The sequence below is a fragment of the Malania oleifera genome, chromosome 3 (assembly GCF_029873635.1).
Source record: "Malania oleifera isolate guangnan ecotype guangnan chromosome 3, ASM2987363v1, whole genome shotgun sequence".
Classification (NCBI taxonomy): domain Eukaryota; kingdom Viridiplantae; phylum Streptophyta; class Magnoliopsida; order Santalales; family Ximeniaceae; genus Malania; species Malania oleifera.
The window spans coordinates 125,365,904-125,393,202 of NC_080419.1; the positions used below are offsets into that span (position 1 = coordinate 125,365,904).

The 27,299-nt window shown below is 35.7% G+C and overlaps 1 protein-coding gene across 11 annotated transcripts; it reads left to right on the forward strand.

The window, feature by feature from the left end:
* On the forward strand, positions 1–27,123 carry LOC131150351 (uncharacterized). Of its 11 annotated transcripts, none has more exons than XM_058101017.1 (10): positions 10–146; positions 9,994–10,128; positions 10,799–10,928; positions 11,038–11,192; positions 11,790–12,914; positions 21,319–21,356; positions 21,447–21,651; positions 22,885–22,974; positions 23,449–23,501; positions 26,828–27,123. In XM_058101017.1, exons 2-8 carry the CDS (start codon positions 9,994–9,996, stop codon positions 22,885–22,887), a joined length of 1,791 nt encoding a protein of 596 aa, XP_057957000.1. In that variant the 5' UTR covers positions 10–146; the 3' UTR covers positions 22,888–22,974; positions 23,449–23,501; positions 26,828–27,123. The 11 variants fall into 11 exon arrangements, with proteins under 11 accessions (XP_057957009.1, XP_057956999.1, XP_057957002.1 ...); XM_058101020.1 differs by having other exon boundaries at positions 11,044–11,192; XM_058101025.1 differs by having other exon boundaries at positions 10,799–10,919; positions 11,044–11,192.
* Positions 27,124–27,299: the final 176 nt, after the last annotated feature.

Below are 27,299 nucleotides of genomic sequence, written 5' to 3' on the forward strand. Positions count from 1 at the left end.
GTGCGCGCATACAGCGGGACCACCTGCAGCCTACAGGACCTTGACAATTAAGGCTGGGGAGGGAAGAAGGCAGGTAGCTGCTGGGTTTTACCAGGGCCGTCGCGTCTGGCCGACTCCTCAGCCGACCTACGCAACTTTCCGATCAGGTATACCTCTTCACCGTCTTCTTCTTCTTCTTCCTCTGTTACCAGTGGTTAAGAGTAATCTATCTTGCTCTGACCTCTGTTTCCATACCGAGAAAATGTCCGATAAGGATAAGAACTTTAACTTAGTCTTCCGTTCTGAGATTTGATGTTGTTTTTTGAGGACTCGGAATGCGAGAACTCAAACGGTTTCGCTTAACTGAACGCAGCCCAACGCTACTGTTCTCCGTTCGGCTTGCGACAGGAAACTGAAGATTCAAAATACCGTTTCTTTGTTTTTTTTTTTGGTTAGAATTTTCTTTCCGTTATTTTCGCTGGAACCAAACGAAGTGTGAGGCCTAAGCAGAGATTAGTTCTCTTTCTTATTATTCTTCGCAATGCGTCCAAAGGATAATTGTCTTGTTCGGGTTGTAATTCTTAAGTTTGCTTTGGAATTTAGGTGTTGTAGTTTTTTTGTGTGAATGGTGCAGTTGAATTTCTGATCTTTCTCGTTCTTTGTTTATGTGCGTACACTGATACTGAGATAAAAGATGTGTTAAGCACTTAAATTTTGTCCTGTATCTGTTATTAAAGTATTGTTGTGCAATGTCGCAGTTTAAGCTTTTACATTAAGTGGTTGTTTTAAGTTGACCGCAAGGTATAATTTTCAAAACTTGGTACTAACTCTACTTACTCAGAATTCCCACGTGTTGAGATAAGGGAAGGCTCACATGTAATGCCAGTTGCACCTCAATTTGACAGCTCAGAGTTTTGAATCAAGTGGTTGTTAAACATACTCTCAAATAGTGTCATTCATTTTAATCCCTTGTCTTGAAGTTAGTGCAAGTTATTTTGTTCATAAGAACTTGCATCACTGATAATACATTTTTTTCTCTAATGTGACATTTGATAGTATTAAGAGAAAAATGGGGCAAATTTTGCATCATTTTACTTCAAGAGATTAAGATTTTGGATCAAGTGGTTGTTCAACAATGCTTACACTAAAAAAAGTCATACCTAAGCACAAGCATGCCATTCATTTACACAATTTTAAATTGAAGCGAGTGTTAATTATTTTGTTTGCAAGAACTTGTATTAGACCAAGTAGTTGCATAGGTTAAGTGTGCTTTCTGAAATCTCGTCTCTCTTTTTGTTGTGTACGGTGGAAAAATGAAAATGGTGGGGGAAGCTTATTTCATAAGGGCTTCTTCATAACTTTTTAAACAATTCTTGAGAACTAGGTAGTTTTTTCAAGTAACAAATCTTAATTTTGCTGATTCCTCATAAAAAACATATTATAACTTTGCTCAGAACTCAGAACTCAGAAATCCTTGGTTAGTTATCCTATTGCTAATCATGTTTCAGGACTTCATCTTCCTTCTATTGATCGTTCTTTCCCCTGTCTATATCCTTTGTTTCTCTCCCTTCTCCATATATTGAGGCTTTTGCTAATCCTACTTTGATCTTCCCTATGGTTAGGTGTTAATCACATGTTACTGAGTGTTCACTGTTAAAAATGATGCTCCTGGTTCTATTGAGAGGCCTAAAGCTTGGTTGGCATATGATGTTGATAATTCTGAGCAACTTGAATGAATTTTGTTCATTTTTAGTTTCATTGCTGTTATTTTGATTAGCTAGCATTAGTTAGATGTTAACAATGCTTTCTTGTATGGGACTTCGAGGAAGAGAAGTACATGGAGCAACGTATTAGGTATATTGCTTATGAGGAGTTTGGCCAGATTTATAAATAGCATAAGCTGTCTCGTAATCTTGATTTGAAAAATTTAATATAGTGATTTTTGATTTTGGCTTATACCACGTTGAGTATTTTGTTTTGGTTCAGAAGGACTGAAGGAGATAGCGTAAGCTTAGCTGGATTGAATATTAAATGTTGGCTTTAGAAACAATTTCAAATAACCTTTCCCTATGTTTGGAGAGGCCTTGGATTTGGGTAAGATGTAATATAAAAATGTATTGAAATTTGTCCAAATCCACCCAAATCCAAATCCAAGGTCCAAAGCCCATGCTCTCAAATGCAGCATTTATGTATTTTCTTGGTATTGAGGCTATATGGTCCAGCAAAGGCTTAAACTTGTCTCAGCTAAATTGCAAAAGCATACTTTAGGCTTGGTGAATGAGACTACTGTGTCAAGAACTAAACGAGAAGTCAAGTGTCTATAATGAAAGTTGGTTGGCAAGCTGTTTTATTTTATTGTCATTAGATTGGACATATCCTTTGCTACGGAGTTGGTTGGTTTATGGAGAATCCAGAGCAGGTGTATTTGGATGCTGTTTGCTGGATTTTTCATGGTCTCGAGCTTTCCTTGCAAAGGGCTGGAATACAACATAAATACAAACTTCAATATTGACGAGTACTGTGGTCTTGGTTAAGTTGAAGATCGTGGATCCATTATTTGGTGCTAATCTTGTTACTTGGCATAACAAGAACAAAAATACAGTGGCAAGATAATTAGTGAGTTAGCGGCACTCTGGTGGCAAGGCATGGCAGTATGGTTGGTGTCTCTTATGTTCAATTTGTCTTTTTGTTGACTAACTCTATGGATGCTGTTGGTCAAGAAAGCAACCCAAGAATGGGGTCAAGGGGTGAATTGGGTTGGTGCTCAACTTTTATTTCTTGAAAATAAATCATGCAAAATCTTCAAATAGCAAATGCATGACAAAATAAAAATAAATAGAGAGAGAGAGAGAGAGAGAGAGAGAGAGAGAAAGAGGAACAATCGAGTAAGGTGGTTTGATTCCAACTTGGAACCTACGTCCACCCATTCCTCATGGAATTCATTGAGCCTTTCACTATATTGATATTCTTGAGAGTGTATCAAGCCTCTTACAAAAGTCTGAATATCCATGAACTGCTGTTGAGTCACTCCCTTGACCCAGTCCTTGAACTTACACAACACAAGGACTATGCATCCTCACCCATTCTCTCACCTGAACTTAATAATGATACTATTCACTGGGATATCAAGCCAACACAAAGATCCCATCCTCAATATTGTCTCTCATCTGAGAATAAAAAATGGCATACCCAAAATATATATTTTACAGTTTGTGCTACAGCACATAGGCACAAAGGCCTTAAAACTTAAGAACTAATAAAACCTCGCAAAGGTAGATTGATCACTCTTGAAGTACAACTTTCACTCAAATAAAGCTGGTTAACTTGAAGCCCAAACTGTGGAGTCAAGTTCTTTCTTCTTTTTCCTTCTCCTGGCTGCTTTTTATGTTTGATATATATTGTTATGGTATACATTGTTGGTCCACAACCTAACAACTTAAGCTATTAGATAAAGTGGTAATCTAAATGGTATTTGAGCTATGGTTGCTAGGAGGCCTTTGGATATTATCTGTTGCTTGCGTTTATTGTTTGTTTATTAAGAATTATCTTATTCTGTGCAATGGGTGTTGTTTATCGTTTATTTATCTCTCTGCATGCATGGGACTGTTAAGGTTTGATATAAATTGTTGGCCTACAACCTAGTAGTTTAAGCTCTGGTGGTAATACAACAACAACAACAAAATCAAGCCTCAAGTCCCACTAGGTGGGGTCGGCTATATGAATCTTTTTCCGCCAATTTATGTGATCATGGACCATTTCTAACATATATATAGTATTAAGTCCCCAACGACTGTAGGAGCAACTTGAATGTCAATAACTATATCATTGAATATTTCAATTTCATTTTAAAGAATTTTAAAATTAAAACACTAGCAATAGTTACGGTTTGATTTGCAGCTGCCAGTTGGACATATGCTGCTAGTAAAAAAATTGAATTGATCAAAATAAATTTGAATGCTTTTACTTTCAATTCCATAGTTATATTCAGTTAGAGCAAGTAATGCATTTGGACATAATCAAATAATGATGGATTCAACCATTCTCGATAGAGCTTGTGAGTGAGTAATAGTTTTGAAGAGTAACCTAAAAAGATGAATTCAATCAATTGCTATAACACTTTTCAGTGAGTAATGTCTTTGAATATAATCATAAAATAATAAATTCAATCTTTCAAGTCTAAAGAATTAATTTCACAACAATAGGTTTTGAATATTTTTTTTTTAAGATATAGGAAATAAAAATTTGAGTGAAATCAATTTTATTTTAACGAATTAAGCCAATTTCCCCTAGCCTTTAAATTTAAGCAATTAAGATATCAGCCATATGACGAATTTATTAGTAATAGTAAATAATCATGTTAAAGTGTTGTGTAGATTGGAAGACCTAATCACAATGTTAGGTCTCTCCCTCAATTTATAATATATGTCAAGTACATGACAATGACCATGATACGCTTACCAACCCTTAAGGCATTTGGTTTTTGGCATCTTTCAACATTCCCGGTAATGTGATGCCTATAGCATCTTACTGCCACGTTTGTTTGGGCATTGGAATCTGACGTGGAGGGAATCTCAACATTCTTGAGAATGAAGGGTTCCTATAAAATCTGGGCATCCCATTCCCACCCTATCATGGATAAGTCTTAGGAGAATCTTGTTGCCATGGGAATCCTACTATCGGAATCAAATATATCTCACTATTTAGTCAGTTGGACATCAGTGCTCCTATAATATAGAATATTAAACGCTATTATTATATTTAAAATTTGAATATTATATTGCCCCAATTATTTCAGTCAATTGGATAACTAATTGCTGAATCTTTAAATTTACAATTGTTGAAAGTTTTGGAACACAGATTTAATTAGGTAGACATTCTTAGTAGATTTTTGTGTTTAAGGTACGATTTTTAAAGCTTGATATGCATTGTTGGCCCACAACCTAATAGTTAATGCTTTTAGGTAAAGTTGTAATCGTACATGGTATCAGAGCTGTGGTTGCCAAGAGATCTTGGGTTCTACTCTTGTTGCCTGCATTTATTGTGGTTACTGTGGTGGTTAAACTTTATCTTATTCATTGTAATGGATGTTATTTATTGGTTGTTTATCTCTCCACATGCAATTGGATTGCAAGTGCAAGGCAATGTTAAAGCATAGTATACATTGTTAGCCCACAACCAAGCAACTTAAACTTTTGGATGAAGTGCTGATATTAAATTCGTTGTTCTTCATATGTTGTTTATACACGTCTAGGTTATGATTCTAATCTTCTTAGAATGCTTCATGATTCCCATTGAACCAAACATTGACATGGGCATCGTGTGGACACTCTTGAGAATCTTTTAAAACATGAACCAAAAAAAAAAAAAAAAGTCCTACAGGAATCCCATTCATAGGAATGAGATTCTTGGGAATGTCATTTTCGTGGGAATATACTTGATGCTGCAAAGCAAAACACCCTTCTTTTTTACTAACATAAGTAACAATACTAATTAACCAAATCCCCCTCAAGTTGGAGCTATCATAAAAATTATTCAAATCCTTGGGGCTAATAAATATGTTATATGATAATCACGCCGCTATCTGCATTGCTGGCAATCCTGTTGATGTAGGACGAGAAGGAAGACCTTGGGAAGATCCTCATCGGAGAACAATTTAGAAGAATTGGGTCAAGCAGTATATGAAAAATAATTATATTTTTCAACTCAAAAACCTGCTAAAAATATGTACTTAATTAAATCTATATCCTAAAATTTTCTATAATTATAAGTTTAAAAATTTAACTCTTAATAATTTATTAACCGAAATAATTGAGGGCAATATTGTGTCTAACTTTTAACTATTATATGAACCTTTTGTAAGACTATAATAATATTACTTTTATCTAATAAATTACAATTTACAAATATCAACTAAAATGTTAATTAACATAAATAGTTACATTTTAATAGCCATTTATAAATAATTTATATATTTAATGAACAATTTATGTATACTTTCTAATTAAAAAATATTAATATTTAAACTAATTTAATTTTTTTATTTTTATATTATTAATAATTTATTATTTTATATATAATAATATAGTTTGATTATATTATATTATAGGGGCATTGTTGTCCAAAAGCCAAATTAGTGTGGGCAATTTGGTCCAGAAAGTTCCCATGGGAATGGAATTCCCCATGATACTTACCTATAGGGGGAGGTGAGAATAGGATGCCCATATTTTGTAGGAATCCTTTCATTCCTTAAAATGTGAACATTTCCACAGCATCAGATTCCCATGCTCAAACAAACATGGGAAGAGATATCATGGACAGAACATTCTTGGGAATCTTAAAAGCCGGGAACCAAATGCCCCCTTAGGGTATTAGGGGTATTTTGGTTTCTATGTGTGTGGATTTATTTTGTTATAAGTGTATCTTCAATAAAATAGGTTTCGGATTTGAACAAAATGACTGTTTTTCTTCAGGAAACGGCTTTTTCTCCTCTATTTTCCTTTCTCTTCTTCTTAATTTTCTTTCTCTAACAGATTGCTCTTTGCTAATAAACTTGATTTCTCTGCTTTGAAACAAAAAACAGGATCTTTAGCAGTTGAAAACTATTAGAAAATGTTGACTCCTTAAGGGTTTGGCTAGTTTACGCTTCAAAAATGCCATTATGAAAACTATTTTCACATCAACAGCTAAAAAACATAAAATTATCATTTTAAATTACATTTCTATAAAAGTATTTTATTTTCCAGGTGTTTTTTGTTTGGGTGAAAAGCCTCAACTGATGTGCTTTTTGCATCTTTTTTTTTTTTGTTGGGAGAAGATAACTTTTAATACTAAACATCCCCCAAGTGTTTCATAAAGTTCATTTTCAAAATGGAAATAGTTTTAAGAAAATATTTTCTAGGTTTTGAGTCAAAAGGGTGCTTCATTTCCACTTAATAAGGAAGTATATTTTTATTGTAATAATGAGTATAACATGTGTTTAGATGTTTAGAATGAAACATGTTCATTTTGTTTCATTTGTTTCTATTCACAATTCGTATGTGTCAAATTTGACCCAAATGCAACTTGATTGTTGTTCAGAGTAATTTATTATTTCAATTTATTGAAGAATGAGTTCTATGGAGACGGTTCAAGTTTATAGAACTTAATAAAAATAAGGAATATTTTCCCACCTGTGCAATATTTTTATCTTTATCATCTTGACATCTTATTCACTTCATACAAGGAGGCAGACCCTCAAAATAATCATCAATAATGGTTTGTGTTGTTAAATGGAAATCCACACTCCAATCATGAACAAGGTCACCAATTGAGGACATTGTTGCAACACTTTATAATTTGTACTCTAATAATGACAAGGATGGGAAAGTTAAATTGTAATGGGATTCAGTAAAGGGAAGATTTTCCTTTTTGTCTCTCTCAAATCTTCTAAGTATTAGGATTCTATGCACTTGAACTTTCTTGCACAAGGAACTTAAGGACATTAAAACTATTCTAGTCTTGGATGAATTATCGAAGAAGATAGTTTAACCTTGGCGAGAACATTGAGTCATCCTTATCAGAAACCTTTTTTGTGGCAAGTAGTGGGAGAAACCCAAGGCTCTGTCTCTGAGCTAGCGACTCATTAGCAGTGGCTTGGTTAAGGGAACTGACCAGAGCTGTAGCAAAAGTAAGTCATCATCCACTCTACAATTAGCCTTTTTTTATATTTTGGTAGGACCTAAATTGAAAGCGGACACATGTGGTCTTAAAAAAATGGCAAGTGATTGAATGTAGTCTAGCGTAGGATCAATGTAGGGAAGTATGAGTGGATTGTATCAGATCCATCTCCTCATTGGTTTCATGGTTTGATCTAAAGCATATGACCCTTATTACCTGAGGTGGAAACTTGTGGATGTGAATTTATGTATATGAGTTGGTGTGTCTTCGTGATCAGTGTAATGAAGTGCAAGTGGGGAGGATAGGGTTCCACTTTGTCCTTATAATTGGTTTACATGGCTAGGTCTAAAGCATATGGCATTTAGTAATATGGAGGCAGACTGTGTCAGGTTGAGAGCCAGTGTAAATTAATAATCATATCTTCTGAACATGAATTGATGTATGAGAGTTGGTGCTTCATTTAAGAGGGCATATGGCCCCTAGTTGAGTGCAATGGTGAAAATGGATTCATAGAGTCAACTCCAGGTAGTCGGAAAGTTGCTGAAAGTTCATGTTCCAGAAATAGGTTAGGTATTCTTTGCACCTAAAGGAAAAATCTTGAGTCCTAGTTGAAAAGGAGTTTGTTACCATTGATATAAATTTTTACTTTAACATCCCTCCACACGCAAAGGTCATCCTTTACTTTTTAAAGTCAATGCAGGGACTATGTAGCTTTCTCATGTTCTCAAACTAGTCATAAATTTAGAGCTTGTTTGGAATTGTTTTCAATACCCATTTTGAAAATTTTCTTATCAAAAATGGAAGAAAGGGAAATCCAGAAATCATTGGTGTGTTGATAATTGTTAGCAGATCACATTCTTGATAATTCAGAAAACAGTATATTATTGTTTCCTGGAATTAGTCTGTTCCCAAGATAACTGTTGAAAACAGTTTTCAGAATATGGCGTATGAATGTGTTTTCAGCATGATTCCATCTTTTGCCATCAAACGGGTCCTCAGTATTTCTTCCCTATTCCTGTCTAATGATGGCAGAGTAGCACTGGAAAAGTAAACTCGATCAAGTTAGTTGTTGATGTGTTAATTATAGTTTCTATTTGCTGAAAGTATATTTTTTTGGCTTTTTTGAAGGACAATCTTATGGGATTTACCAAGCATATCCTCGTGTTACACTGATGATTTGAGAATGATGATAGTAGATTTATAGTTGAATTTGGGAAAGACTTGGCTTTAGCGTAGTTCCTTCTTTGGTGGTTGTAGTCCTTGCGTTTTTCTTAGTAGAAAATTTATCTTTGTGAGTAGCGAATAGTATTCTAGTGCATCTTATGTTTTGGGATAGTATGGCATAGTAGTAAAACTGTTTAAGAACAATATAGAGAAGTTCATGTACAATGAGTCAACCAAATTGTAATCCAATTTGAGTGCATAGTCTTTGTGTGCATTGATATTTGTCTTTTGGAAAGAGAGGGGGGGGGGGGGGGGGGGGGGGTTGTAGAGGCTGCTAGTTTTGCCTGTTCAGGTAAACTGATTGTGCTGGCTTTTGATGAGGGTTTATTTATTTATTATTTTTTATTGATGTTGCATTTAGTGATTTGGTTTTTTATCAGCTAATATTAAAATGCATCACTTGTTTTGGCTGGACTGTGTATATGGAATCTTGCTCAGTGTTCCGGTTTTGAGACTTGCTTATAAAAGGCATCATGTGTACTCATTGCATTGTTGCCTGGAAACTTATAACACAATTAACAATGCTATGTTCAAGTATATTTATACCCAAGATGGACTATGGTGGAATTGGGTCAATCCATTTATACCCAAGATGGAGCTTCTAGATCATTTGTTAATCATATATAGTATTTTTTATGTTTTTATTTAAATTTTACTTTATTTTTTCATGGCATCCTATCTCTTTTACTGGATTTCAATAATGGCATTACTAATGATACAAAAATCATCCGAAATGAGATAATCTTTGAAAATTTTTAACTTCTTTAAACTTGATTTGGGTGATACAAATCTTATTTTAATAGTTCTTGAATAAATAATTTGATTTACTGTTTTATTCCCTTATGTTCTGCTTCCTGTAGTTGATTAAATATTTTTGAGTTTTGATGACATAATAATTAAATAACAGGGCGGACATGTGTATGCTTTATTAAGCAGAGAATATCTTCCATTTAAATGCTTGGATGTATAAAAATGGTTTTTATTGTGCCTTTTCAACTTCAATGATGGCAAATATGTATATTTTCCCCTTTGTGGATCATTTTGTTTAGCTGTTAGTCTGAAGCTTATATTAGAATGACTTGCCTTCATGCTTGGGCTCTTGCTCTTACATGTTAATTCTCTGAGGTATGACAGATGGGGAATGAAGAAGATGATGATTTCTCTAGTAATCTCTCGAGAAAAGAGCTTCAAGGATTGTGCAAGAAATATGGTCTCTCTGCTAATAAGGCAAATTCAGTTTTGGTGAAATCACTGATCTCTTACTTACAGGTAATGGTTTGAGAAAGGTGACTTCATTAATGTTCAAAAGGAAACAAATTTAAAATGCATGTTCTATTATTTAATTTCTATTATATATCATAATTTTGATTTTTCCTAGTTATAGTAACGAACTTGTCAATCATATGATCTTGTAAAGGAAGTTGATGCAAGCTTGGAACAGGTGTCCTGTATTTTGTTAGGCCATTCTGTGTCGATTCTATCCTGTCTGATTGGGTCTTTTTGTTTTGCAGCTCTTTTTCTCAGTTTAATTTTTTTTATTTTTATAAAAGGGTTATTTTCATTATTTTTTCAAAGTTAATTATTGCGGTTAGTGTTTCTGTAAATTCCAAATGTTCCTATGGTCCCTTCCTCCGTATTCTTAAGTATTCAAATTAACTGCTGTAAACCATCCTGAACTGATGTTCAGAATGAGCAGAGTTTTCATGGAGTTCAAATATTGGTCTAGACTCCAGACCAGGACATCTGTTGCTGCTGGCATAAATTCTTTTAATTCTTTGTTGAATCCACTCTTATTACACATTATTAAACCTTTTTTATTTTCCATATTTTCTTTTCATTTATGGAAACACATTATAAGGTTCAGATATTTAAAATGAGTTTATATGTTTTGTATCTTTGCTAAAATTTTCAGCCATTCTTCCTGTTTGACAATTTGCAGAAGAAAAATTTGAGGTCAATGCGATCAAGAGTAAGGTCAAGTGGGAGTGAAGAGGCTTCCCGTCCTACATCTTGGATGTCAAAACTGCAGTCTAGAGCACAGTTGGATCCTGGGGTGAAGGGTATGAAAGGTTTATAACACCTATCTATATTTTTTTTAATGGTTTGTGCTTTTAATTTCAAACATATATGAATATTTATATTTTTCAGCCATCTTTCTTGACTTCTAATTAAATAAAGATGTAGGAATGCCTGAAAAACAATTGGATGTTTCTGTTGCTGATAGCTTTCAAATCATTCCTTGCCCTAGAGAGGAGGATCACAATCAAGAATTTTCTCTAACTGTTAAAAGCAATGAATTTGGTGGCAGTATGAAGGGTGATACTTGTATTAAGGTTTGGCTCTCTTTCATGGCTATATATCTTTCACACGAGTTCATTGCTGTGTGTCATTTCTCTTTAACTTCAACATATGGTTTTTATGTGTAGGATTCTGTGGGGAAAATTTATTTATTGATTTGTGTTGTAGACTGGGATGGTACTCCTTCACTTCCCTCTCCCCCCACCACCCCCCCCCCCCCCCCCACACACAAAATGTAATCAATCAGTTCTGCTTTCTACTGTATTTTATGTGGCTTTGCTAATAGTCTCATGCCATATGAAAGGAAGGCATTTTATTGTCGTTTATCTTTTTAAGAGTAATAGTTTCTTCTTGCTTCAATGCCTGAAATATGGCAAGCTTTAATTTTGTGGAATTATTAATTTGCTGGAATTATTCAAGAGGTGCATGGAAATGGCAAATTAACTTTCCCGGACTGCAACATTATGTATAGGTTTAAGTGCAATAGCAAAACATTTGCATCCTGGATGGGTCAATTGCTTTGCTACTGTTTTAAACTTATTCTGTTCTCGGTTGAACTTACTATCACACCCACAGTTGGTTCAGAGTTTTCATGTACTTTTTTTTTCCCTTTTCTTTTTGGGTCAACACAGGTACCAGATAAAGACATAGAAGAAGGCTTTGGGCGCTTAATGTGTGATCTTCAAGAGACATCTTGCTCAAAGATTGATGAGAATAGTTTTAACTATAGAAAGGATTTCCCAAATAGATGCTCTGGAAACACATATTCTGGCATTGCAAGACAGCGTGGGGTATTCAATATGCCCCAAATCAAGTGTCAAGACACAGCTTTTGGTTCAAGTCTTCCAGGGAATAACTATGTTTCCTCTCTGAAATCTTCTAATAAAGTTCCTTCCTCGTCCATTGAGTTTTATGTTAGGTCAGAAGAGGGGATTAAACTCTTTGTCGATTTGAATTCAAGCCCATCAGGCTGGACAAGGACATTGAAAGATGAGGTATGTATTTGTCAGAATGTGCAGAATCACAAGTCTGGAAGTTTTCAGGAGGAGCTGGTGCGCTTAGGAGATGAAATTGACAATAAGAAGATGGAAGGTTCATTTTTATTGAGTACACGATCAGGACATGAAATCAACAATAGCAATATGCGATCTTTCCCAAGTTCAATTACAAGAGAAGGGACTGTGAGGGTTGATCATCTAGATGTCAGTCATGGATCTGTAGGATCCTCTGCAGGAAAAGCATGTAGTGTTAGCCCAGAAGTGTTGGGACACTTGGAGAAAGATCCTGGACCTTCGCTTCCATCTAGACATTCCAGCTCTGGTAGTGAATCTTGCCCTCAAGATGGGGGAACAGCAACTCTTGATTTATATGTTAGCACTCCTGAGAAAAAATCAGGTGGTAATTCTGTTGTGAACTCGATATCAGATGATCCCAAAAGTATCAGCACATCGGAGCAACAAACTTCAAAGCTTGGTAATGAGAATTGTGAGAATTCACTCCTAAAAAACAGTGGCAGTTCTGTGCATTCTGGTGTACTAATTCCTGGGCACTTGGAAAGCATTCCTATGGAGATGCAGTTGTCAGAAGTAGCAAGCGCCAACAAATTTGTATCATGTTCTCCCTGCAAAAATGGTGGTTTGGTGACTGTGGTTGATGAGTTGCACAACCTGGAAACGCAAGATGATGGATTAGACAATCCAAGGGAGCTTAATCATAAAACTTTTGGGAGCCAGCCACCAACATGCACTGAAGAATCGGTATGCCTTTTTATTCTCACTTTACTTCATGCATGGTACCATAGGAAATCAAATGGTTTGCTGCAAAGAGTAGCTGTTTGATAGTTTAGCATGATGCTGTAGCTCATATTGTGAATATTTGCATAGGTTTACTGCAGTTCTCTTGTCACACCTAAGTTACAAGAATCTTTAATCAATAGGTGTTCTGGTGCTCTTGAACTGTGACTTAGTTGTCCTGTCTGAAAGCTTTAGCATGTACAGTTTTGAAGAATCAATATGCTTTTGTATTCTCACTTTAGTTCTTGAAAGATTCAGACTTTGATGATTAGGATCTTCTTGGAAAGTGCTAAAGAGTTCTTCATGTTCACATCATCTCTCTGACTATCCCATAGAGGGATTTTCTTTGCAGACAAAAAGTAGAATTTTGTTTCAATTGTGCTATTGACGTAGGGCAAAATACAAGATGACTCTTTATATGTTTGCGCGCTTGACTTCTACTAGCAGCCATAACAACAAGAACCCTGAAATTGTGGTTTATAGCCACGTGTGTTGTATCAGATCAATAATGTTCTTTGATAAAAAAAAATACATTTCTAGTATTTTTTTTTACAATTGCAATAGATAATCCATTCGATGGGACATCAAATAATTATCAATACAAACCTTGTCTCATTCAAATGACATGCAGTTAAAAGTTAAGAAGAAAATGACTTTTGTAGTTTAAATGCTGGTGGGCTCGAATACAGACTGATGTTGCCATAAATAAATAATGGCATTGCTTTGCTATATATAGCATAAAGGGGAAGTGTATAAATGAATTTATTTATTTATTTATATTTTGTTACTGGGCTTATAGACTTACATATGCTTTTGATGTTGAATACTCTAAAAGTATTCTTGAAATTTGCTAAAGCATAAAACTTTATTTTCTCTTTCATTATGATATAGTTCCTCTTTAAATATCCTTTCCATTCAAATTATGCTTCAACTAACATAGAATTTTCAATAGTTAAAAATTTCTATCCTAAGAATTCAATTATCATACTCAATAGGAGGTTACCAGTGCTAAAAGCAAGTGGGCAAGGTTATCACTACGCAGTATTCAATTCTAGGGACTAGTACATATTGGTGGATGTGTCAATATGTAATACATATCAAAATGCAATGGTGTTGTATCAAACAGGTCATCTGGGATACAATTTGTTCATTGAAATATAAATCTGGAATGGAGCCTCTTGGTACAGACTGGGTGATATGTTTATATGTATATATTTTGACCATATCTTTTTGCAATACCTAGGATACCAGGAGCCAACACCATGTTGTGGATCTGGAGGGCATGATGCATGCAGCTTACCTCCACATTTGGAGAGGCTGTTTGGTGACTTGAACGTGTGATGCACATGTCTTGAGTGTAATGTCCTTGCGGCTAGGTCAAGGCTTGTCCTCCCTACACATGGAAGGATAAAACAAGCATATTTTATCAGTATCTTGGGCAGGCTTCTTTCAAGAACATTAGTGAAAATTTAAGGGGTGGGGGAGTTTGTGCTTTCAACCAATATATGTTCAGCAAACATTGCGTTGTGGGACAGCATCACGGATTTGCAGCCATGAGCGAATGTATGAGAGGAGAAAGGAGGAAGAAGAAGAAGAAGAAGGAAGAAGGAAGAGAAAAAAAAGGAGGTACAAGGGGGAATTGCACATTCACTTTCAAATCAAATTCATCAACAATTACCTTCTACATGGCTTTCCCGCACTATACAAGTCTGTCCAAAACAGGGATAAGGACTTTTTTTTGTATCTTTGCAGGCATACACTGATAACCATACCCTTTAGGCCACAGTAAATTAAAATTACTTTGGTAAATTTGCATGGTTTTTGCTTGTTTTGCATTGATTCTATTGAACAAGTTCATGCTAATCATGTTGTTCACTGGTTAAGTTATGTTAATTGATACTGAAAATTCTGTTCAATTTATTAGTGGTAGGATGGGCTTAGTTGAAAGGAAATTATGAGGGCCATGCTTAAGGGCCGGGGCAAAGAGGAAAAAAAAGAAAAAAGAAAAAAAAGCAGGGGCATGCTGAAACCAGGTGTGACACCTGGCAGCACTGCTGACCAGCAACAACCACCTGGCAGCATTGCAAACCAGCAGCAAACGCCTAGCAGACAGGTGGCAGTACTGCTGGATCTGTGTCGTCACCAGCTGCTGCTGTCTTTTCATGTTTCCAGCCTAGAAGGGGACACTTGGCTGGCAGTTGCAGCAAATAGCTGCTGTCTTGACCCATTCCAGCCATGCAGAGCAGCAACAACACACAAAATACCTTAAATTCCTGCTGTAAAACCTAGTTCTATTTCTAGAGAGGGAGGAAGGAAAAGAGAGAAACTCTGCAGAAGTCATGGAAATTTAGGGAAAATCAGGAGAAAATTGGAGAAGCTGAAAATCAAGGTAGGTGTTCTTAATTGTCATTTATTCCTCTAGGTATTTTGGGTATTCGAAGGAAATAGGAGAGGAAACTTGCATTGTATTGAATCCTAATAATGAAGATTTAAGTTTGTCATTTTTAATTACTTGATGTGGCTTCGTATATGTTCTCTTTGGTTATCATAGCTGCATATTTTGTTTAATTGGGAAATTTTCATGTGAGAGATACTCATCTCATATGGATAATGGTTCAACTATGGAATAGCTTGTGTATGCATTTGTTGAATTTCTATTGTGTGAAATAGCTGGTACCTTGTGTTGTTTATGGTTGTGATATTTTGAAATTTGAGCAAGTAGTTATTGTCTCCCTTGGGTGAAAGGCCTTAAACCTCTAGAGGTGAAAGGCCAACACCTCTAGTTGGCTAAGTTGGAAATTGGCACTTATTTGAGATAAAAATTGCACTTGGTTGTGACAGCACCACTATGTTGAAAAAATATGTTGAAATGCATGCTATTTGAATGTTTTGTGATGGTAACTTTAGATGAGAAATTGCTTAGAATAAAGAGTGTGTTCATTCGTTTTGGTTAGAAAAAAGAATGTGTTCATGCACCATATCATTATGCATGCATGCACAATGCACGTATTTTTCCAGAGAAGAAGTCTCATTTGCTTGTTTGGGAAAAGATACATTATTTGGCTTCTCTTTGGTGTGTGGGGCAAGGGAATTTGAAGGGGGCGAGCTTTTTTGATATTCAACGTGATTGGAGTTATGTGTTGGAGTGTTAGTTTTTGTTGGTTTTTCTCTATCTTCTTTGTTAGTTTTTAGGTTGTTTGTTTGTGTTTTTTATCTGGATTTTCCAGACTATGTTAAGGAGATTCCTTATTCTCTTGGCTATATATTGTTATTCTATTAATGAAACTCTGCATGCATATAAGAAATCATATCTTAAAGTATTGAAATCCTTATTTGAATAAGGGGAAATTAAGAATGTCTACTAAGCTCATGGTTGGTCACTCTTCTCCTTAACAATTTCAGTTTCTAATTGAAGGAGAGCCCCACTTATTAAGTTTTCCAAGAGACTGCCTGTCGGATTTCTGGGGAATAAATTAGGAAATTCTATTTTTTAAAATCTGAAATTACTATTTCTGTTTCTAGTAGTTTCAGTTTTCTAGCCTAGAGATCTGCTGATTTGATTTGCTGATTTTGTGGCCTTCCTAATTTGGTGGCCTTCCTCTACTATTTATCTTGTAATTGTGTCTCTTGAAATTCAATAAGAATGGTTATTCTTCTTCTAAAAACTCCTTTATGGTATCAGAGCCTCGTGCTCTTTTCTTATGATGATGTCGTATAAGTTGGTGATGACCGGCACCCAAAGAAATCCTACCGGCTCTTCCGGTACTTCCGAAACCATTCCACCCAATCCTCCCAAGTTTGTATCTGCTGATTACTGTTCCCAGAATTCAGCCCTTTATCTCACGGTTACAAAACTCAATGGGCGTAAGAAACCATGGTGCGAGCATTGCAAAAACCCATGGCATATGAAGGAGACGTGTTGGAAGCTTCATGGTAAACCAGAAAATTGGAAGCCAAAATCCAAACGTGACAGTCACGCCTACCAAGCCACTGCTGAAGAGACTCAAGAGCTTTCTACCAACTCAGATTCCATCCCTTTTACCAAGGATCAATTAGAGCACCTATACAAATTGTTTCAATCTCCAAAACTGTCCTTAACTCCGCCTTGTTCTTTGGTACAGAAGGGTAACTCTCTTGCTACTACGTTTTTAGGTTTTATTCCTAATTCTGTTCATTCTTGGATAATGGATTCTGGTGCACTTGATCATATGACTGGTGCTCCAAATTGTTCTCATCCTATAGTCTGTGTGCAGGCAATAAAAAAGGTCAAAATTGCATATGGTTCACTCTCGATAATTGCCCGGATAGGAACTATCAAATTCACTTCGTTGTTAATTCTCCATGATGTGCTCCACGTTCCAAATTTGTCTTGCAATTTGTTGTCCATCAGTAAAATTACCTCTGATCATCAATGTCAAACTAATTTCTACTCTTCTTATTGTGAGTTTCAGGAATTGACCACGGGGAGGATGATTGACAGTGCTAAGAAAAAAGATGGACTCTTTTATTTTGACGATGGACCTAACTCGAGTAAACAATGTCAAAGTACTTGTTTAAATTATGTTTATGTTTTCAAAGATATTGATATCATGTTATGGCATTATAGGTTAGGCCATCCTAGTTTTCAATATTTAAGATAATTGTTTCCCAATTTATTTCGGAATAAAAGTCCATCTTCTTTTCAATTTGAAGTTTGTCAGTTTGCTAAACATCACCGTGCATCCTTTTCCACCCAACCCTACAAACCAATTACACCATTTATTATGATTTATAGTAATATCTGGGGCCCATGTAGAACATCTACGTATCTGGAAAAAAATGGTTTGTGACCTTTATTGATGATCACATGAGATTAAGTTGGGTTTATTTGATAATAGAAAAATCCGAAGTGGAAACAATTTTCAAAAATTTTTACACCATGGTACAAACACAATTTCAAAAAAAATATTCAAATATTGCAGAGTGATAATGGTCGAGAATATTTCAAAAATATTTTGGGCCAATTTTTTCTTGAAAAAGGAATTGTTCATCAAAGCTCATGTCTACACTCCGCAACAAAAATGATTTGGTTGAAAGAAAAAACAAACACTTATTGGAAGTAGCTCAAGCATTGCTTTTAACCAATCAGGTATCTAAATATATTTGTGGTGAAGCTGTTCTTATTGCTACATATCTCATAAATAGAACACCTAATAAGGTTTTAAGATTTGAAGCACCTTTTGATGTTTTTCATAAGTTTTATCCAACAAATCAGCTGTCTTTGTCTTTACCACTAGAGATATTTGGTTGTACCGCATTTGTTCATATTCATAGTCATAATTGAGGAAAACTTGAACCCCAAGCCATAAAATGTGTGTTTGTTGGTTATGCTCCTACTCAAAAGGGGTATAAATGTTTTGAATCCATTTCCAAAAAAAATGTTTGTTACCATGGATGTTACATTCTTTGAATTACATCCCTATTTTACGCCTCATGTTCAGAAAAAGGGGGGGGGGGGGGGAGTTTTTTTAGATACTGAAAAGGCAAGTCTTCCTACAGTGTCATCTCATGGTGTTCATGATCCTATAATGACTAACGAAGGAGAAACAAAAAAAAAAACACCACAATGTTGGTACCATTTGACATTGTTACTCGCGACAGAGGACAACTCGAAAGAAAGGGTCTTCCAATCCTTTACACTGTCCAAAATCCTTAAACCCTCCAGGTAATGTCCTCACCAAGCCTTTACCTCATGTTTAGTCCATTTCATCTTCAAGTTCTGAGTCCTCTAGTTCTAAACCTGAGTGTGGTTCCACTCTTGAGTTTGATGATTATGAACTTCCCATTGCTGTCCGGAAGGGTGTGAGGTCTTGCGCCCAACATACATTGTCCAATTATGCGTCATATGAAAATCTCTCACCTGTTTTTCGTGCTTTTACCTCACAATTGTCTTGTATAGAGATTCCTAATACTATGCAGGATGCTTTGAAAGTTCCTAAGTGGAAGGAGGCTGTCATCGAGGAGATGAAAGCTTTTGAAAAAAATGGCACGTGGGAGTTAGTTGATCTACCAAGAGGAAAGACAATTGTGGGGTGCAAATGGGTGTTTACTGTCAAGTATATATCTGATGGTTCTCTAGAATGGTATAAAGCTCGATTGGTCGCCAAGGGATTCACTCAGACCTATAGCATTGATTACTTGGAGACATTTGCCCCATTCGCAAAGCTAAACTCTTTAAGAGTTTCTTTTGTCCTTTGCAGCTAATCGTGACTGGCCTCTGCAATAGTTGGATGTAAAAAATGCATTTCATAATGGAGACCTAGAGGAAGAAGTGTACATGGATGCACCCCAGGATTTGGTGAAAAGTTTGGCACAAAGGTGTGTAAACTGAAGAAGTCCTTATATTGGTTAAAACAGTCACCAAGAGCTTGGTTTGAGAAATTTACTTAGTTTGTTAAAAGTTAGGGGTTTACTCAAGGGCAAGGTGATCATACGATGTTTATAAGACATTCACAGGATGGGAAGATAGCGATACTAATTGTGTATGTGGCCGATATAGTTCGCACTAGAGATGACGTACTTGAGATAAACCGATTGAATACTTCCCTCTCATCAACATTTGAGATCAAGGACTTAGGATCTCTGAGGTATTTCCTTGGAATGGAGATTGCTCGGTTGAAGAAAGGGATTGTTGTCTCCTAACGGAAGTATGTCCTTGAACTCCTTAAGGAGACTGTGATGAGCAGTTGTAGGCCAGCAAACACTCCAATAGATCCCAATCAGAAACTTGGAGATGACAAGGAAGGTGATCCAGTGAATACTACTTGGTATCAAATGTTGGTGGGAAAGTTAATTTACTTATTACATACACGACCCGATATTGCTTTTGCCGTGAGTTTGGTAAGCCAGTTTATGCATTCACCTTACGAGAAACATCTTGAAGCAGTTTATTGGATTCTTAGATGCTTGAAAAGTACACCAAGCAAGGGTTTACTTTTCCAAAAGACTACACAGTAGAACATAGAGGCATACACTAATGCAGATTGGGCAGGCTCAATTATCGATAGGAGATCCACGTCGGGATACTGTACTTATGTCTGGGGAAATATGGTCACATGGCGAAGCAAGAAACAAAATGTGGTTGCAAGGAGTAGTGCCTAGACAGAATATAGGGCTATGGCTAACGGAGTTTGTGAGATGCTATGGCTGAAGAGAATTCTTGAAGAGCTGCGGATGCTAGTGAACATGCCAATGAAGTTGTATTGTGACAACAAAGCTGCCATAAGTATTGCTCAAAATCCAGTACAGTATGACCACACGAAGCATGTAGAGATTGATAGACACTTCATAAAAGAGAAGATTGATAGTGGTGCTGTTTGCATGCCTTTTGTTCCTACTCAACAAATAGCCGATATCTTCACCAAAGGACTTTTCAGACTTAGTTTTGAGCTCTTTGTAAGCAACTTGGGCATGATAGATATCTACGCTCCAACTTGAGGGGGGGGGGGGGGGTGGTGGCATTTAAAAGGAATAAATTAGGGAGTTCTATTTTTTAAAATTTGAAATTACTATTTCAGTTTCTAGTAGTTTCAGTTTCCTATTTTCTAGCCTAGAGATCTGCTGATTTGATTTGCTGATTTTGTGGCCTTCCTAAACTATTTATTGTAATCGTGTCTCTTGAAATTCAATAAGAATGGTTATTCTTCTTCTATAAAGTCCTTCACTGCCTTTTTGACATGTACTATAGGCTGGCAAGAGGATACAAAAGATTCTAAGCATGTAATTTGTTAGCAGATATGTATTTAGTTTATGAAGTGTGAAAATGTTGTATGTGAAGTACAACTCAATGTAAAGAGCTTGTCAATGAAAGTAAAACATTTTTTGGTTGCTTTATGGAATACATGTATGTATATGTGTTTTAACAGATACTCTTGATTGGCTTATTCTTGTTTTCAAAAGATGGTTTTGCAAAACAAATTCTTCCCTAGGCCTGGTGCCTCCATTGGATTTTTGATGGAGTCACAGGCAATCACGTGCCAAAAATAGGGATGTGACATACGCATGTACTTGTACAAGTGCATAAGCATGTATTTATCTTGCATTGGTTGTGTAAGATTATATAATGATATGCGCATTAGAGAATGTGAAGGTGTCTGCATTTGACAACTTTGTTTTGGACCATTTGTATTTATTCATTTTTCATATTGTCGGATGAAAGATTTCTTACATTATTGCTTTATTTGCAATAATATTGAACTATTATATTATGTTGAATATGATCAATTAAATGTTGTTTGAATCTCAATTTTAATTTTCGTTCCTGAAGTACTATGAAGTATCTTTGTTTTCTGCCTTTGAGATTCTGAACTAAATATTGTACAAAGTGCAGGAAATGAGTAACCCTGTTAGTGGAAGGGAGAGTACAGGGTAACTGCTCTTCTCAAAAAAGGTCCATGCTATGGCAATTTTATTTTTGATTTCATGTCTTAAGTATAAATATATATTTGCTCCATCCAGATGTTCACAACATGATCTTTCTTCCGAGAAGACTTGTTTAAAGTCCGATGATTCAGAATCCAATGGAAGATTTCAGAAAAAGAGGCAACACGATGATGGTGAAGATAATAATGGTAGTAGTAAACCTAATGCTAAAATTTTAAGAAGCACAAAGTACGTTGCTGGGGAAGCCCTTCCCAGAAGATCCATGCGGCTGGTCTCTAAGGTTTAAAGTTTTCACTTGACTTTATTGGCGGTTCACCCCTGCTGTGCAATTAATATTGGGTGCTTGGATTACACATTGAAAAGATTTTATTCAATTTTGATTTACATGGTTTTTAAAAGGAGTCTATTATATTTTGCTACATTTCGGAGTTTATTTTATTTCATGTATAGTATCAACTTATGAATTTTGTTAAATGGTCTCGTAATTTCTATTATTTTCCGAGGTAATAAGAGTTTCTTTGTGGTAGCTTTTAAGAAAATAATAATAAAATAAAACTTAACACTTTTGCTGCATTTGGATATTCAAATCTTTTGGAAAGAAACTGAAATGATTTCATTCCACATGCTGTCCAAATCCTCCCTGGCTTAAAGAGATGACAACTGGGCAGAAAATGCATGAATAGGGATTATTGTGACAAATTAATTAACCTGACACTTTATCTTTATGGTATCAGATATTGTTCCTTAATTATTATTCTCTATCATGTATTTTTGTTGATGGACACTGTAAGATTTTAGATCACTCCCAGTTAGCAAGAAAATCATTCATTCATAGATCTTGTGAAGCTAGTCATAAAGCAGTAATGAACGGGAACAAGAAAACCTGGAGTACCTTAACAGTTTTGTGGCTTTCATAGACAAGTAGAAACCAAAATTTTCATGAAACCAGAGCATGGAGAGCCCAATATGATACCTCTGCATGTTAATCCTTATGTTTTTGGAAGTAAAATCAACAAGTATTTTATATTTTTTTAGGCAATCCATCATCTCAAACTCTTAAGAAATCGCAAATGAACACTATATAAATGCTGGAAGATTAGTTTGACGTGGAAAGAAACTTTCTCATGTTTCAGAAGTTGGAATGGAACCTAAGGGGAAACCTTCTGAAAACTCTGCAACACAACAGAGCAGGACACATGCTGTCCAGATGTTCCTTTCTTATGGAACCTAAGGGAAAACCTTCTGAAAACTCCGCAACACAACAAAGCAGCATACATGCTGTCCAAATGTTCCTTTCTTATGCTTGTATGCACACACTAATTGCATGTATAGAGCACTGAAAGGGCAAAGTTTGGTTTATTTCGGCCAATATTTTGTAAATTATGTCCTGATGCACAGAATTTAATTGCACTTTGCACCCTAACAGAGTTTGGTGGTGTTTTATACCATGTCTGTTTTAGTTTGATACCTTTACACTTCTTGTAAATTTTTTACTTTTCTTGTCCTGTGGCAGTAAGATTGTGAAGTTCATGTGGGCATCCTTAGAAGCATTGGCTTAAGTAAAATGATATCATACTGTTCTGGAGTTGGAATTGCAGTCATAGTAAGTATAGAAGTTCCTACATCTGTCTTTGCAAAACCATTAAGAATTGTTTAGATTTTATTAATTTTTTTTCATGATGATGTGTAACTTGCAGCATGAAGTTTTTAGTTTTATTTTTGTTTGTTTTTTATATTTATTTCTCATAGATTTTGAACCATTTGAAAAGGATATTTTATTTCTTTCACTGGAAAATGGAGGATGATCAGATAAAGCACCATATTTTACTTTCATTAAAATGATAACTTCTTATCCTTTAATGGCTCCATTCCATGAGATTAAATTGGGTCTTCAAGTGCTCTATGAATTATGGGTCCATTTCTGTGGGAATTCTAATTGTTAAAGATGTCTCTGATAAACTGCATCCATGCTGCCATTGGAAAGTTGTTCAGAGACAGCAGCTGGCAATTTTTTTATTTCAGTTTTATAACATTCGAAAATTTCCATCAGATTACAGATAACGTTAATGTGCTGCAGGTTACTAAATTCAATTGGGATATTTAGAGACACAGGATTGACAATTCTACAAGGTAATCCATTCAGGGATTCTATGCACATAATCTTTTTTAAAACCATTAAGTTAGTTGCACGGGTAACCAGAATTCGTCATTTGTAATATTTGTTTTTTCTTTTTATATTTAAGGAATGTGTGTTGTGAGATATGTATTGGATTTGTTCGTAAAACGTGACAGTATTATTTGAATTTTTTTTCCTCATTTTCTATATTTCTTTTTCTTGAGAAAGATCTTTTCATAGGGTCTACATGCCTATCCTAGTGTTGAGCATTTTTGTGTTTAGGTTGGTTAAACTTGGATTGAATTCAATTTCAAGCTGACAACCCTTGTCCAAGCTTTGGTGGTTCAACTTTGGCTGACCTCAAGCATTTTCAGGACTGCTAACTTTTCCCTAAGGTGAATCTAACATTTGCATCATCCTGTTCTCATCCCTATGCCTATTGATGCAGAACAGCATCAAGGTATTACAACCAAGAAAGAACTGGTGGGAGAGAGGAGAGAAGAAGGAAGGATGAAGAAGAGAGGAGGAAAGAGATACAGTTGGGGGGAAATTTAAGTTAAACTTCTCAACTCAAATTCATCAAAAATAACTCTTCCATGGCTTTCGCACCCTACCTATAAGAAAGCTTAAAATACATGAATTACACACATACCCTTTCCCACCCCTAAATATACATGAAATTACAAACCCCAAAAACACATGTATTACAAAAAAATCCCACATACACATAAGCCTACTAGAACTTGAACTATACACACATAATAAACAACTAATTAAAACACACATGATAAACAACTAATTAACTGAAAACAGTTAGAGTTTAGGATCCAAATCCAATTCTTCTAATTTAGTCTCTAACAAGGGTCTGCCCATGGTCCGGTTTCTTGCTCCAGATCAAATCTGCCTCAATTGGAAAATGTTTGGCCCAGAATGTTGGAGGATTTTGTAATATGAAGCTATGAATTTGGACTCTTCGAAAGCTGATGCCTGAGTGATGCAAGAAACTTTGTTCCTTTGGTGTCACAAAAGAAAGAGGAGCTTAATTGAGAACTAGCATCAATAAACAATATTGGGAATGCCACACAATATGCCCTTGTAATTTGTTCAAGTTGAGTAGCTTTGTCATGATTAATATTGCAATTTTATTTTTTTTGATTGGTTCATAGAGTGGGCTTCAAAACTATCTTTTTACCATTGTAGGGAAAGAAGTTTTTCATGCTCTTGAATCACACTTAAATGATTTAATTAAAGAGAACCAAGGATCAAATGGTCAATACTCATAGGTATGATATTATACCAAACATTATAAAAATAGTCACCCCTTTGGATAGGAGCCCAACACCTTTTTCACAAACATGTAGTGTTATCAACCGAAGATATGTCATAAGACTTTGAATGGGGTTTCAGATGATGCTGTTTCATACTAGTAACAACATTTCTTGAAACCACATTCATAGGAAAGTGATATTTTTAACATTTCTCTACACGAGATAGGTGTGAAATGACTTATATTGTACGCAGAGTATGAAAAAAGGCATTCCTTTTTCCAATAATTTGTCACCATGTAGCTGGATTCATATATTATATGGAGAAATACTTGTAAGGAACGGTTCCTCCATCTTAAGATTTGGAACCCATCACAAGATGTTATATTAATGTTTGGGCCGCTAAAGTGATTGTGGGGACCCCACCAAACTGTACCTCTCACTTGTATGGGACCAAATGCTAACATTGCATCTTTTTATTGGTGGGTTCCAAATCTTATGTGATGGAACCGTGCCTTACAAGTCTTCTTTTATTATATATAGTGCAACCATATATCACAAAAAGCCCTTAACACAATTTGCATCTTTTTATTGGTGGGTTCCAAATCTTATGTGATGGAACCGTGCCTTACAAGTCTTCTTTTATTATATATAGTGCAACCATATATCACAAAAAGCCCTTAACACAATTTGCTTGCAACTCTCAATATACTGGAGCAGAATCACAAACATGGTTCCCAATTTACCAAGAACTATCTTCAACTCACTTATAATCTTAATTCTTGAGTATCATGCAGGAATTAAGCTAATTAGAAAACTCATGAAATGCAGCAATGAAATCTGATTCTGAATGCTGGCTGTACTGATGCATCCTTTGAATGTATCCCAAACTCAAACAATTAACCTTCTAAAAAACAAACTTCACCAACTTGCATTCCTCTGTTTTGTTTTGTTTTTTTTTTTGGGCAGGAAAAGTTTAAAAATGTGTGAAGAAGAAAATAGTTTGTGGTTTTGGTAGTCGTAGAACATGGGAAAGTTTTCCCACAAACGGGTTGCTGGTGCATGAGGCGTGAATCGTGAGTTGCCGGCTACAACTTTCTGGCAATGAAATTTGTGATGAGGCTAGATCAGGGCGTGGTGATTGCAATGGTGGTGGTTCAGTGATGCGGAAAACACAGGAAATTCGGCATTTTGGAGGGCTGGCGGTGGGGGGATATTTCTCTCGTGCTTGAGGCAACATGGCTTGTTGGATGTTGACGAAATTTCAGGGGGAGGGCCTTTTCAAGGATTTCTGTTGGTTATGGTGGTGGTGTGACAAGGGGCATCGAAAAATTGGGGTTTGAAACATGGGCAGCGGCTGTGATTTTAAAAGAGATTTGCAGTTGATGAACACTGCAGGTATCTGTTTCGTGACCCTTTGTAGGGTTCTTGTGATTATAGTGAAAGAATGAGGGTGGGGATGGAGGTGGATCGAAAAGGTTCTGGACAGAGGAGAGGAAGAAGAAAGATGAATGAGACTATAGTATTGAATGAGGAGGAATAAGAAAAGGTTGACTGATGTTTGCTCTAATACCAAATGATGTAGAACAGCATCAAGGAATTAGCACCAACTTGCCAAGAGAGAATTTGGGAGATAGAGGTGAGAAGGAAGAAGGAGATACAGTTGGGGGGAAACTCATCTCAAACTTCTCAATTTAAATTCATCAAAAACTTATACCCCTAAGTTACTACCTGACTTTCTCATCCTACTTAGAAAGCTTAAAATACAAGGGATTACACATGTACCCCTAAAGGTACATGAAATTAACCCCTAAATCACACGTATATTACAAGCAAATCCCATATACACATAAGCCTACTACAAATTAAGCTAAATACACATAATAAGCTACTAATTAATTGAACATATATGAGTTTAGGAACCAAATTCAATTCTTCTAAATTAGTCTTTGACAAGGATCTACGTAAGTTCCAGTTTCTTGTCCTCTGTCACTATGCATTGTAGATTCTTAATTTTAGATTGTCAAATATAGCACTTTAATCTATTCCTTGTCATACTTTGTGGGCTGTCACAGGGTGGCTTTTCTTTGGATAGTGCGGTTGGCTAAAGGGCTGAGCTTTTTGATGTTTTAATTGCATGCGACATGGCCATGGATGGTCTAAACGAGTTGATGCTACTTCAATTGTTTTTTTTTTTTTTTCCCTTCATTCAGCCATTGTTTCGAACGGGCTAAACTGGGTGTATTGTTCATTTATAAGCCCTGATCTGAACAAGTGTGGTTGGTGCCTCAATTATCTGCATCTTGATGCTTTTAGATGCAACTGCAAGGTAAATTACTTTATATGGAATAGTGTTCTAGTTTTGCATCTTCTTGAAAGAGACTATACTGATTGGGAGCCAGCTTGCTGGCTGAGGGCAGACCCTAATGAACTCTGAAAAGCATCTTGCAAGTGCATCTTTGCCAAGTATCTAGCCATATGCATCTTTCCTGCTTCCACTCTTGTTCTGCTTTCTATGATGTCTGTGTAGGTATGATGTACATTAGG